The sequence below is a fragment of the Aotus nancymaae genome, unplaced genomic scaffold, assembly GCF_030222135.1.
Source record: "Aotus nancymaae isolate 86718 unplaced genomic scaffold, 86718_ANA_hifiasm-v0.15.2.pri h1tg000067l, whole genome shotgun sequence".
In the NCBI taxonomy this organism is placed as follows: Eukaryota; Metazoa; Chordata; class Mammalia; order Primates; family Aotidae; genus Aotus; species Aotus nancymaae.
In genome coordinates, this window is record NW_026988482.1 from 26,775,360 (window position 1) to 26,789,760 (window position 14,401).

General features: G+C 50.3%; 1 protein-coding gene across 4 annotated transcripts in view; it reads right to left on the minus strand.

Moving 5' to 3' along the window:
- POC1A (POC1 centriolar protein A) overlaps nt 1-11,190 on the minus strand; it is an 81,757-nt gene extending 70,567 nt beyond the window's left edge. For 2 of the 4 annotated variants that reach the window (XM_012460654.2, XM_012460653.2), the window contains exons 1-6: nt 9,810-10,138; nt 6,522-6,606; nt 5,191-5,362; nt 4,591-4,770; nt 2,083-2,190; nt 951-1,066 (exon numbers count right to left, since the gene is read on the minus strand). In XM_012460654.2, coding sequence (XP_012316077.1) covers nt 951-1,066; nt 2,083-2,190; nt 4,591-4,770; nt 5,191-5,362; nt 6,522-6,606; nt 9,810-9,827 — 679 coding nt within the window. In that variant the 5' untranslated portion in view covers nt 9,828-10,138. Of the gene's footprint in view, nt 1-950; nt 1,067-2,082; nt 2,191-4,590; nt 4,771-5,190; nt 5,363-6,521; nt 6,607-9,809; nt 10,140-11,170 lie in introns of those variants that run through there. The other 2 variants (XM_012460657.2, XM_012460655.3) reach the window with 2 other exon arrangements.
- Between the last annotated feature and the right edge of the window lie 3,211 nt (nt 11,191-14,401).

Here is a 14,401-nt window from a genome sequence, read left to right on the forward strand (position 1 = left end):
GAGCCCCACATCTGTGTCCAGCCATGTCCTTCCCATTTCAGGTGTGGCTTATGGAAGCAAGCCCAAGAACTTTAAGCTTAGTCCCAGGTCAATGACCACGGTTCTTCAAACAACTCCAGCTCTGCCTCCTTCCTGGTCTCGGCCCTGGTCCAGTCTTGCTCATCTCTGTTTTGCCAGCTGCACAATTCCCAACTTCTCCAATGACTCCTCACCAGCTCCCTTCCCTGAGCCCAATCCCGGAACTGGAGTGCCTCATGGCCCTGCCCACTCATACTTGCTATCAGGCCAGTTCCCTACCCCAACACTCTCAGCTAGCTCATCTTGGGCACGTCTAAGTCTGCCCTCGCCCTCCAACTCCCACCTGAGCCTGACATGAGCCCATGTTTACTGCCCACCACCCTGCCTGTCAAGGGCTACCATCCTGGGCCTGACCTCTAGCTAAGTCAACCCTCCCTATGGCTCACGGCTCTACATCTGTGGAGGACACTGTAAGACCAGAGGTGGTCACAGCTCCACCAATGCTGCCTGTACTTACAGCCCTGTTCCCTTTACCATAGGTCATGGGCTGTCACCTTGGCCCTGGAAGGCAGAGCCTCCATCACCAGGAAAGGTGAGTGGCATGCCCCTGAGAAGTGGTCCTCAAGGGAAGAACTGGCCAGAGCCCCAGTGGACTCCTCATGTGGCCCTGCAGTGTGTGTGAGACTCTGCCACTTTGGAGGTGGGCATTGAAGGATTCAGTGGAAGCCAGGTAGCACCAAGCTCCATCTCCTGGCCATGGTTCCAGGCCAGGACAGCCATGCCACAGACTCCCACCACTAGAATCCCAACAGACCCAGGACACCTTCCCGCCCAAGGCCATCTCAGGCCCATTTAGCACCACAGCACGGAACCAACACCAGCACAGTCCCACCAGGGCTGCCCTAGGGCCCAGGACGCTGTTCACCACTTACACTGATAATGTTGCAGCAGCCGGTGAGTCCGCACATCCCACACCTTCACTGTGTTGTCCATGCCAGCAGCAGCAATGCACGTACCACTGGGGTGGAAGTCCACGTAGGTGACAAAGCTGGAAAGACACGGGCCACCATGCACTATAGGAGGCCTTTCCTGGTTCAGGATGGACCCAAAAACATTGAGTGCTTTCCCATCCCTGAGTCCTGCCCATGCTGTTCCCTAGATCCAGACACCTCCTTTCTGTCACATTTGTTTACCAGATGGCCAAAGGAGAGCAAGAAGTAGAAGGTGAGAACAGTGGCCAGCAACAAACTAAGGTGGACTGACCAGGGAGCACATCTCACCACCAACTTTAAATACAAGGTAAGAAAGCTATCTTCAAACCCAAAGTCAGCCAGGCTGTCCTGCGGTTTTCAAAGTTGGAGCTGGTACCCTTGCCAGGGGTGGCTGCAGAGCAGATCCTCCCAGCTGATGCACAGGTGAGAAGGTCCATCAGGGCTACAGGGCCACTGGCCCACCTCTCTCTAGGAGACAGGCCAAGGACCCTCACTATACCCATATGTGATACCCAGGCTGGTACCATGTCCAGCTGTCAAAGAGAAGCCCCTGTGGCTCCAGGCCCAAAGGAGGGCAGAAGCTGGGGTCTCTATTCAAATGTGGGCTCCTCTCTCTTCTGATGATGCGGTACAATATGAACAGCCACCATCTGCTACAAGAACACAATGAGAAGTTTGTAAAGCCATCACCATGGGTAACATACACGAGGCTTTAAAATGTAGTTTGGGTAACTGAGTGTCAACTGCTCACAGAAAGACATGTTGTAATACTAAGTACCAGAAAGTGAAGGGGAAAAAGAGGAGCCCAAAGAATTACACAGCTCCGAAGAATTGCAAGGCTTGAGGTTAAGCACTCCTGTTATTTGTGGGATGGGGCTAAAGCTTCCACCCCCACAGGAAAAGATACAGAGCTAGGTTGCCAGACCTCGAAAAAAGCACCAGACAAGGGGCAGCAGTGACAAGACGCTGGTCCCATGGCTCCAGCCACTGAAGGCCACTGGCCTCCTCAAGCCCAGGTCTGTGCTCTGTGCTTGAGCGCCTACAAGGTGGAGGACAACATCCAGGGACTCACCCGCCATGCTCACAGTATGAGTGGACGCATTCCCGGCTGCCCTTGTCCCAGAGCTTGACAGTCTTGTCATCACTGGCAGACACGATGAGCCGCCCATCAGGGGAGAACCTGAACCAGGTGGGGCACAAGTCATACCACGGACTAACAGATGACATGGGCACTAACACCTTCTTCCACAGCCACTCTTCCCCGAGTGCCTACTACCTGCCTCCAGGAACCACCTGGGGTTATATGCCCTGCTGTGATTTTTTGTTTGTTTGTTTGCTTGTTTTGAGATGGAGTCTCGCACTGTCACCAGGCTGGAGTGCAGTGGCGCAACCTTGGCTCACTGCAACTTCTGCCTCCTGGGCTCAAGCGATTCTCCTGCCTCAGCCTCCCAAGTAGCTGTGACTACAGGCACGCGCCACCACGCCCAGCTAGTTTTTGTATTTTTAATAGAGATGGGGTTTCACCATGTTGACCAGGATGGTCTCGATCTCTTGACCTCGTGATCTGCCCACCTCAGCCTCCCAAAATGCTGGGATTACAGGCGTAAGCCACCGCACCCGGCCTGTGATTTTTTTTTTATTTGAGTACCCTAATATGTCTTTTCAGGAACAAATGCATTGCATCCTAGGAGGCAACGTTACTTCTGTTTATTTGGTCCTATCTTAAAATTATACTTTGTTACTGAAAATCGTAACTTATAGCACTTGATCATTTTTCTTTTTTCCTTCTAAAGAGTTTTTCAGGAACCTGTGACTACATTTTGGTTTTAGTTGTGTTTTGTTTTTTAGACAGGGTATTGCTCTGTCGCCCAGGCTGTAGTGCAGTGGTGTGATCTCAGCTCACTGCAGCCTCAACCTCCTGGGCTCAAGTGATTCTCCCACTTCAGCCTCCCCAGTAGCTGGGACTACAGGTGTGCACCACCTCACCCAGCTAATTTTATTTTATTTTATTTTTTTAGAGATGGGGCTCACTATGTTACCCAGGCTGGTCTCTAAATCCAGGACTTAAAGGATCCTCCCACTCATCCACCCAAAATGCTAGGATTACAGGTATGAGCCCTTAAGCTCAGCCTATGACTTAATTGTAAATGTTATAAAAATGTTTCTTGTATTTTTTTCTTCCTGAATTTGTGAAACTTACTGACCCTTCCTGTTGCTCTTGTTTTTGTTTTCTTACTTAACTTCATGCACAAACAGCCCCCCTCCCATCCCAACAGCTAACTCTGACCAAAAGGAAGAAAGGGTTCTTTTTGACCTAGAGGAAAACCAAACTAAATAAACAAAAAGAAAAGAAAAAAAAAACAGTGCCTGCCTCATGGTGAGCACAGAGCAGCCTCATGCACATAAAGCCCCAGCACGGCCCGTGGCACACGGCACATGGCAACATGCAGCCAGCACTGCCTGCCAGCAACGTTTGCAGGAAGGTGGTCAAAAGCTCACCATCAGTGTCATGACTCTGGGCCCAGGTCCTCTGAGTCTACATTTGACTCATGTGTGGGTCAGCAAGACACAACCTGCCAACAAAAGGCATGAGGTCCTGGGGACTGCCATCAAAGACCCAATATAGACTTGATACCCCAGTTTCCTGGCCTGGCCCCTCCTGATCTCAGGACCCTAGTCATAAAGCCTCCAAGAGCCATCAGGGGTCTCCCAGGACAAAGGAATGGGGGTGTCCTGGAGAACAGTAAGTTGTATGGGGTTCTCAGAAGAACACATCTCAGTAGTCCCCAACTTCTGACTCCTGGTTTCCTAGTGTCCCCTGGCACCCCAACCCCTTCCTCTGAAGCAAAGATATATGACTCACAAGGAAGCTCTGTTGAAAAAAACCAAATAAGCTAGAAGTAGGAATATCTGTCTGCATTTCTTGGACCTTGAAAGGTCCTTTGGGTCACCTGGCCCCCATCTGCACAGCACTGGCTCCCCAGCCAGAGGGAAGGTCAGCCTCCAGGCTAAGCCCCCACCTCAGAAGCCTGGACCCCAATCTGGGAGCTCTGGAGCAAAATCATCCTCTGAAAACACCCCAGAGGAAAGTAGGCAAGCCTTACTGTCAGAAAGCTGGTTCACACTCCAGCTCTGACACAGACCCACCATGTGCCCTGAGACAAGACACTACTGTTCTGAGCCCCCATTTCCTCATCTGCAAAATGGAAATGATGCCACCTAGCTTGCAGAACTGTCTTAAGAAACAAAAAGAACATGTACAGTGGTAGTACTGAAAGTACCTAATTGTTGTTTTTGATAATAAATGGCCCCTGTGGACCCAGTTTGTGTTTGTCAACACAGATGTCAGAGGGTCATCATGGCTGATTATGGACTAACATGTGTCATGCATCAGCTCTGTGAAGGTTCTCAACAACCTACAGTGCAGGAGCTACTATAGTTCCCATTTTGCAGATAAGGAAACCAAGGCTGAGGAGCTTAAACAATGCCTAAGTAACTTGCCCAAGATCACAAGTTGGTATCTAGCAGTCCCTGTGCCAGCCCCCAACCCCCAAGGGTCTCCAGACAGGACAATGCTCACTTGGCACAGCGGACCCAGTTGATGTGCTGGCTCAGGGAGAACAGGAATTTCTGGCGATGAGTTGACCACACTTTGACTGTCTTGTCGTCAGAGGCTGTCACGAAGGACTGGCCATCACTGCAGAAGTGGACACTCCTCACGGTGGCTGTGTGTGCACGAAACGAGGTTGACTCACCTTTGCTAAAAGGACAGGCATCCAAGAGTGAGGGACCCCACACAGTGACATGAAAGCGCACAAGCACATCAAAGCTCTCCCTACTCCTCAAGCACCATCCCGAAGTCAGCCAAGCCCGAGTACCACAGGCTCCACAAGGGAAGGCCAGAGCTTCTCCTACAGGAGCAGAGCACCACCCCCAGGCCACCTGCATGAACACAGCATCAGACAGCATTTCTTTAGGGACAGATGGAGTCAGTCAGGAACTCCTCTCCCAACCCTGAGGGAAGGACTCCAATTGCAGCCCCAGCCACTGATGGCACCTCTTACAAAGCAGAGAAGTCCCACTGTGACCAGTCCAGAGCCAAGCTAGGGGACCTGGGTGGGGATGGCTCTGGTACCAGGGCCCCAGACTTTGACAAGCCTCCTCAAAGTCTACAACTCACACATTGGGTACCCAGAGGCGAACAGTCTTGTCTCGGGAGCCGGAGGCAAGCAGGTGTCCCGAAGGGGAGAAGTTCACACAGGTGACAGCATCCTTGTGGCCAGTGAAGCGGTAGGCGCGTGACTGGGGCTTCATGTGCCAGACCATGAGGCATGAGTCCATGGAGCCGCTGGCTGAGGACAGTGGGTGATGCTATGACCCGCAGCTTTAACGGGCTTCAAGCCTCCACCAAGACGTTGGAGAGGCAGGGGGAGCAACCGGCCCAGCTCCACCTTCTCCGGTATCCACAAACAGGACCGTGAGAAGTCTCCCATGGGGCAGGGCACATCTCGAGGTGTGGTCTGGAGGTGGAGAGCCTGTGGCCCAGAGTTCTCCAAGGAGCACACCCACATGGGAACAAGACCTAGGTCCTTCCCATGCCAGCCCTGGACTGCAATCTGGGAAAACTCATCCCTATGGGGGCCGGAGTCTCCTCATCGACGCATCCTAAGGGCACCAGAGAGCAAGTCCTCTCCGGCTAGGGAGCCAGCCCTTCCCATTAAGAGGGTCCAACTCAGCATGAAGCCTAATGGAGTTCCCCAAAACTGACCAAAAATGACCTCGGTTCTCTCTTAACCGTTAAACACCAGAGGCCAGCAGCCTCTGGCAGGCGGCCTTGATGACAGGATGAAGGGGCAAGCCTCTGCAGGAACCAGAAAGCACAGTCATAAAGGCTGTGTGCAAAACCTCATGCAACCAAGGAAAGGGGGCACCCAGCTGCAGCATAAGGGCAGTGGGGGTGAGGGGGTGCCTGGCCCTGCGCAACAGCCTTCTCACCGACAAGGTTCTTCAACAAGATGGTGTGCCTTATTACTGTGGGCAACAGAATCAATAAAGCTTCAAGGAAAAGGAGTCTGTTTTAGGGCCCACTCCAAAAGACAGACCAAAAAGGTGGCTACGGTGTGCAGGAAAAGGCCCAGATCCCAGTCCCACTCTCAAGAGCTCTGTGGCCTCAGCTAGGCCCCAACCTCTCTGACCCTCAGGCTCTGCATGTAAAACAAAGCTCATGAAGCCCAGTGCCCAAAGAGCTGGCACACAGAGGGTGAGGACAGTGAGTGATGCTATGACCCGAAGCTTTAACAGGCTTCAAGCCTCCACCAAGACGTTGAAGAGGCAGGGGGAGCAACTGGCCCAGCTCAACCTTCCCCGGCATCCATAAACAGGACCGTGAGAAGGTCTCAATAGAGTCGCGTGGTCCTTGCTGTGCTCTGCTCCCCGCCCACCACACCTCAGAGGTAAAAACTGGCCTTTTCAGCTCATAACCTAGCACCTAGACAAGATGCCTCTTCTTACCCAGCTGCTTCGCTTTGATACTGAAGTCCACACAGGTAACTGCATCTCGGTGGCCCTTAAAATGCCTTTCCAGCGAGGGGTCCTCCTGAGGGAGAGCCAGGGTCAAATGTGCAAAGCCTGGGTGAGGAAGGGGGTTCCCCGGGGCCAGCACTCTTCCTACAACAGCCAGGGGGGGTTAAAAATGCTCAAGGCATGATCTTATATCAAGGAAATCCTAAGGAATCCACTAAAAACTATTCAAATTAATACATCAACTGTGAAAAAGCTTCAACAAAAACAAAAAAAAAGAACAAATGAGTTCAGCAAGGTGGCAGGATACAAAAATCAAAACACAAAAATCAATTGTCTTTCTGTACACTAGCAGTGAACAGTCCAAAAAATAGAACTATTTAATTTGATATATAAAAAATGAAATAGGAATAATTTAACAAAAGAAGTGCAGGACTTGTACAGTGACAATGACAAAACTTCACTGAGAGAAATGAAAGAACACTTAAATAATGGAAAGACATTCCATGTTCATGAACAGGAAGACTTACTATTATTAAGATACAATACTCCTCAGATTGAGCTACAGATTCCACATAATTCCTATCAAAATCCCAGGTGTCTTTTTTGCAGAAACTGTCAAGCTGATCCCAAAATTCATATGAAAATGCAAGATACCCAGAATAAAACAAAACGATCTTAAAAAAAAAAAAAAACAGACACTGTGGAAAGCAATTTGGCAGTTCCTCAAAAAGTTAAACATAGGCCAGGTACAAAGGCTCACACCTCTAATCCCCACACTTTGGGAGGCTGAGGCAAGAGGATCACTTGAAGCCAGGAATTCAAGACCAACCTGGGCAACACAGCAAAATCCTGTCCCTATAAAAAAATTAAAGAATTAGCCAGGTGGAGTGGCTCATGTCTGTAGTCCCAGATACTCAGGAGGCTGAGGTGGGAGGACTGCTTGAGCACAGGAATTCAAGGTTACAGTGAGCTCTGATCACACCACTGTACTCCAGCCTGAACAACAGAGCAAGACTCTGACTCTTAAAAAAAAAAAGTAGTTAACCTGGCACAGTGGCTCATGCCTGTAATGCTAGCACTTTGGGAGGCAAAGGCAGGTGGATCACCTGAGATCAGGAGTTCAAGACCAGCCTGGCCAACATGGCAAACACCCCCCTACTAAAAATACAAAAATTAGCTGGGTATGGTGGCAGGTGCCCGTAGTCCCAGCTATTTGGGAGGCTGAAGCAGGAGAATTGCTTGAACCTGAGAGAAGGAGGTTGCAGTGAGCCAAGATCGAACTACTGAACTTCAGCCTGGCCAATGGAGTTAGACTCTGTCTCAAAAAATAAATAAATGAATATATATAGTTAAACATGGTTAGCAAATGACCCAGCAATTCTAGGTAAATACTCAAAAGCGTTGAAAACATGGTTTATGCAAGAACTTGTACAAAAATGTTCAGAGCGGCATTTTTCTTAATAGCCAACAAGTGAATGAACCCAAATGTCCATCAACACATGAATGAATAAACCAAATGCAGCATATCCATACTACAGAATAGTATACAGCCATTAAGAAGGACTGAGTGCTGATGCTTGCTGCAACATGGATGAACCTTGAAAACATGCTAAGTGAAAGAAATCAAACACGAAAGGCCACATTTTGTCTAATTCCATTCATGTGAAAACTCAGAATAGTCAAATCTATAGAGATAGAAAGTATTAATATACTAGTGATTGCCAAGGGTTGGGAGAAAATAGGGAAAGGGAAGAAGCAGCGAGCGTGACTGTCATTGAGCATGGGGTTTCTTTTTGGGATGATGAAAATATTCTGGAATTAGTGACTATAGTTGCACAACACTGGAATGTACTAAAAACTACTGAACTGTACACTGTAAGAGGTGAATTCTATGGTATATGAGTATCTTAATAATTTTTTAAAAGCCTAGAGAGAGAAAATAGGAACCTTACAGCATCCCCCCACCCCATCTCAGGAATCAGATCCTATCACCACCACAGACTGGCCAGTGAACCCAAAAGGTCAGCCCTGGACAGGTCCTCATGGCATCACCACCACCTCCACTCTACCCATTCTCAGAGAAAGAGCAAGGCCATTCAGGACATTGCTTAGGAAAACAGCAGAAAGAATATTCCAGAGACTATCTCCATCCAATAGTAGCTTGTGTCTCGATGCTTGAAGGTTATCATTCAGCCATCCAAACATCTCCCCCTACTCTAAATATCAGAAACCTCAAGGGAACATTTTGGGTGCTCCAGGGAGCCCAAAGCCTCCTCCTGGGAAAGGATATCCTTGGGGCACAGCAAAGCCACTGCCACCCTACAGAGCAGTAACTAGAACAAAGGCCCTATGGCCTTGTGCCCAGCTCCACCCCTAACACACCTGTCAGAGTCTCCTTTCAACAACAAAGGGAGTAGCAGCTGGGGGACGGCCCCCAACAGAGCCTTCTGCTCTCACCTGAGCTGCTTGAAAGAACATGGGTAAGAGAGTGCCCGCCTCTAGGCTCAGTGGGAAGAGTCAAGTCCAAGTCCACCTCTGACCGGTAGGTCCAGTGATACCTCTCAACATCACCTCCCCTCTGTAGTTCCCTGCATGTGGGCCTCATCTCCCTCAACAGTGGTTGTACATGCGGGGACATGAAGGGAGGTAGAGTACCAGATTAGGAGTCAAAAGGTCTGGATCCTAGCCTAAACCCTCCGTCCAAGTCCTCAAGTACGTCAGGGCATCACAGACTACCACCCAGTCTCCCCGACTCTCCAATCAGCCAGAGGGCCAGGCCAGTTCAAAGGAATCTCTCGAAATGAGGACCTCTGGAGGAGCGTGGACTCAGAGAGGGCGGCTCTGCGCGGCTCACACTGCAGGCCCGGGCATCCCAATGTCCTGCTGCATCCACGTGCTGGAGCAGGGTGTACCCGCAACAAGACCCCATGCAGCCACACACTGCTAAGAACGGGGAGAAAGCCTTGAGAGGCACGATACCGGCCCCAGGTCACAAGTGAATCGGGACGTGGTCGTGTGTCCCTCGCTAGGATTCAGACTATCGAGGCAGAAGTCTGTTTGTTCGCTCCAGAAACCCGGCGCAGGGCCTGGCATGCAGGAAGCACTCAGAAAGTGCCCGACCCAGCGCCCCCTACACAGACGGTAAACTGGACCTGAAAAGGACTACCCTGGAACCCGGCACCTCACCCGCCCCTCACACCATCGCTCTGGCCACTAGGCGCCCAATGTCCCAAAGGGGAGACTGAGGTTTGGGGAGCTGCAGTCAGCGGGGCTTACCGCGCAGGGCGCAGCCATGGCGCGGCTGGCGGCACCGGAGGCTAAAGCGGTGGCCGTTGCAGTCGGTTCAGTTTCCGCGCCCCCAACGACCACCAATAGCAACGCGGGCCGCTTCGCCACGCCACGCCCACTTCAATTAAAGGAAAAGCGCCTCAGCTTTTTGCCCCACGACCGGAGGCAGAGCTGTATGACCGGCGCCACAGTCTCTGTGCCCAGTTCTGTAAACCCAGACAATCCACAGACAGCGCCGCCAAAGGCCTCTGTCCGCCGCCACTCATTCCGCCTGAGAAATTAAGAGACCCAGGATGAGGGATTCACCCCACCGGCCAGTCTTCCGGCTGCTCTAACGGCGAGCGCAGCCTTCTGGGAAATGCAGTTCCAAGCCGCCGGTGCCCCTATGTCTGGAGGAAGTTGGAACTACACTTCCCAAGATGACGTGAGGGCGGGCCGGGTTTTACCACCCGAAGCGACGGCCTTAAGGATCCGGGAAGCAGGGGACAAGTGGGTTGCTGTGATCAGGTTGCCTTAAAGCACCCGCGCGCGCCGGCGGAGCCAGGTTTTCCCGCAGGAAGCTATTGATAACTGAGTATTCGCCTCTCGGGAACTCTCAATGGTTCGCCCGTCCGAACGTTCTTAAGACAAGTGTCGATTTTAAAGAACATAAGTTACTTGGAATCACAACCATTGGAGTGGAGAGATCTAGGTTCCATTCCCAGTTCTCGCCCTGATTGGCTGAGTGATCTCAGGAAAAACGCCTCTCCTGTGTCCACTAGTTTACCCATTTGTAACACTAGGGAGTGTGGTGCAGCCTGGCCCTGTCAGGACAGGATCCTCCGTCCAAGTCCTCAAGTGCCTCAGAGCATCACAGGCTACCACCCAGCCTCCCTGACTCTCCAGTCAGCCAGAGGGCCAGGCCCGTTCAAAGGAATCTCTTGAAATGAGACCCTACAGGCCTGAGAAGCTGTTAGAAATCCAGTCTTTAAAAGAAGAAGGAGAGGCCGGAGACGGTGGCTCACGCCTGTAATCCCAGCACTTTGAAAGCCACTTAGGAAGGCTGAGGTGGGTGGGTCACCTGAGGTCAAAAGTTCGAGACCAGCCTGGCCAACATGGTGAAACCCCCATCTCTACTAAAAATACAAAAATTAGACGGGCATGGTGGTGTGTGCCTGTAATCCCAGCTAGGCGGGAGGCTGAGGCAGAATTGCTTAAACTCGGGAGACAGAGGTTGTAGTGAGCCAAGATGGTGCCACTGCACTCCAGCCTGGGGGACACTCACTCCGTATCAATAAATAAATAAAATTAAAATAAATAAACAAGGAAGCAATCCAGGGGCCTGGCCACCAGAGGCCATCCTTACTCACTTTCTGCAGTCAGAAGGCCCAGTGTCTGTAGATTTTTCCTTTACCCCGCCTCCCTGCGGGCATCTTCTCAACCTGCAACTGACCTAAACTGGATGTTTTGCAAGATTCAGGGCAGGCCAACCGGGCCAAACTCCAGCATTGATTGCAAGCTTGCCAGGCCCTGAGGTTTCTTGCCACATACTGAGACCTGAGATCATGTCCCTGGATCTGCAAACCAGAGTTCAGTTCAGTAAACTCAGAAACTGGCACATGGAGTTGGCATGTGTCATCACAGCAAAGGCCGGACACAAGAAAGGAGGATACATTTCATCCAGTTTTCACTGTGATTTGGCATAGAATTGTCTTTTTACATTAGAAATGTTCATACTAATTTAACGTAGACACAATCAAATTCTCCTTAAAACAACACACCCTGAAATTGTTCAAAACTGTTCAAAGGACAATTTTCTTTTTTTCTTTTTTTTTTTTATGTTTGGCATTCTTTTTCTTTCTTTTTTTTTTTTTTTGAGACAGAGTCTTGCTCTGTCACCTAGCCTGGAGTACAATGGCATAATCTAGGCTTACTGTAAACTCCGCTTCCTGGGCTCAAGTGATTCTCCTGCCTCAGAATAGTTTTACTTAGTGCTAGAACAGCTCAGAGGAATGGGTAGGCCCTCTCCGTAGGCAGGTCATCCTGTTAAGTGCTCAGCTCTCAACAGAGAGGAGGCCCTGGAGAGGGTGGCGCCTGTCCGAAGGCAAGTCATTCGGACATCTCTGCAGGTCTCTGAAGCTCTCAGCAGAGAGGGTAGCTCCTCTCTGCTGCAGGTCACCTCTGAAGCTCTCAGCAGAGAGGGTACTCCTCTCTGCAGCTGGTCATCCCATCCCATCATCTCTGCCCTCTTCGTCCTCTGGCCATCCTCTGTTCTACTCTGGCTGAATCCAGGGCTTTTATGGACCTCAGAGGAGAGGAAGTGTGTGCCGATTGGTCCATGGGCAGCCATGGGTGGGCCCAGGAGAGGCACCATGAGTCCCCACTCCCCACCCCATGGGACTGGCAGCCTGGCCCCCAGCCTTCAGGCCTTCTGTGCCTGAAGATGGGGCCTTACTGGGGACCTTTTCCCTTCCATCCAGGACTCTGTCTGCCTCCCACTGCCATTCAAGGCTCCAGGGCTCAGCCCCAACCCTGCTCCGAGATTGGAGCAGGTGCCAGAAGTGGAGAGAGGCCAGGTAGTGGGAGCAGACACCCCCACGCCTGCAGGGATGGGGGCAGCAGGGGTGTCCGTCTTGGGGCTCCTGAGGGTGCAGGCTGCAAAGACGCCCAGGTCCTGTGCCTAGGAGGGTGGCCACAGCCGCACCCAGGGAGGCACATCCTGCTTGCTCCTGACCCTCCTGCAAGAGCACAAGGAGGCTGGGATCCACAGCTGCAGTTTGAGCGGCTGTAGCCCCGCCCAGGAGGGTGGGACTCCTGCCTGCTTCATAGAGCAGGAGCCCCTGGGTCTGCAGCTGCAGTTTGGGCAGCTGCAGTGGCACCCCAGGAACTCCCATCCCAACTCAGAAGTGGCAGGGCTCCCAGGGCTCCCACCAGCTCCATGGTGTGTGCAGCTCGAGCCACGTTTCCCTGCTGCAGCCAGCCTGATGGCATGGCTGCTGCCATCAATATCAAATGTTTTAAGCTTCGTATATTTGACAAACATCCCAAATGCAAATTATAACTTCAGTCTGCATTTTTTTATATTAGTCCCCTGAAGTCCAGAAGAGATATATTAGACTTCTTTGAGATAAGTAATAAAATCATACAGGAAGTATTGTCAAATATGAAATGTTGTTTAACCTTCTTTGGATTATATTTATATGAATGTGTTATTATGTGTTCCAGAGTTGTGTGAAATTCCTGTGATTCTGTGATTCTGATATGTCTTAGCGTAAATTATCAGAAGTAATTATGAGCTGAGCTCAGTGGCTCACGCCTATAACCCAGCACTTTGGGAGGCCAAGGAAGGTGTATCAACTGCAGCCAGGCCAATATGGTGAAACCCCGACTCTACTAAAAATACAAAAATTACCTGGGTGTCATGGTGGGCACCTGTAATCCCAGCTACTTGGGAGGCTGAGGCAGGAGAATTGCTTGAACCCAGGAGGCAGAGGTTGCAGTGAGCTTCGATTGTGCCATTGCACTCTAGCCTGGGTGACAAGAGCTAAACTACATCTCAAAAAAAAAAAAAAAAGAAGAAGTAATTATGGTTATAATGTAAAATTGTTGTATGCCACAGAAGTAACCAAATTTTCTTATTGATTGTGTCTTTAACTATGACTGATCTCAGACTTTATCATCCATGGTTGTTTTACTTTTTTTTTTTCTTTCTTTTTTTTTTTTTTTTTTTTTTTTTTGGAGACAGGTTTCACTCTTGTTGCCCATGCTGGCCATGCAATGGCACAATCTTGGCTCACCGCAACCTCTGCCTCCCAGTTCAAGCAATTCTCTTGCCTCAGCCTCCCGAGTAGCTGGGATTGCAGGTACCCAGCACCACACCCAGCTAATTTTTGTATTTTTAGTAGAGATGGGGTTTCACCGTGTTGGCCAGGCTATTCTCAAACTCCTGATCTCAGGTGATCCACCCGCCTGAGCCTCCCAAAGTGCTAGGATTACAGGCATGAGCCACCAGGCCAAGCCCAGTTGTTTTATTTTTATCCTTTCAAAAGATTTTTTTTATACTCAGCTATAGGACTCTGACAGGTGCTCTTGAATGCGAGTTTCTGATAACTTTGGAGACTGTGACAATAGAATAGAGGAAAATCTTCCAAGACTCCCGTGGAGAGCTGAAATGTTCATGAATATCAAACAGAACAGGAGTTAACTGTATGGACTGAACTATTGGAAGACTGAAAAAATCCTTTTATGACTTTTGCTTAAAACATTACTTATCTTTTGTTTTGTCTTTCAGAGCCAAGAAAACTTTTTTCTTCAAAACAGTCTTTGTCTCCCAGGCTGGAATGCAGTGGTATGATCTTGGCTCACTGCAACCTCTGCCTAGCAGGTTCAAGCAACTCTCATGCCTCCCAAGTAGCTGGGAGAACAAGGTGTACCACCACACTTGGCTAATTTTTGTATTTTTATTAGTGATGGGGTTTTTCTGTGTTGGCCAGGCTGGTCTCAAACTCCTGGCCTCAAGTGATCTGCCTGCCTCAGTCTCGCAAAGTACTGAGATTCTAGGCATGAGCCACCCCCCCCAGGCCCTGTTTTGACCTATTTGC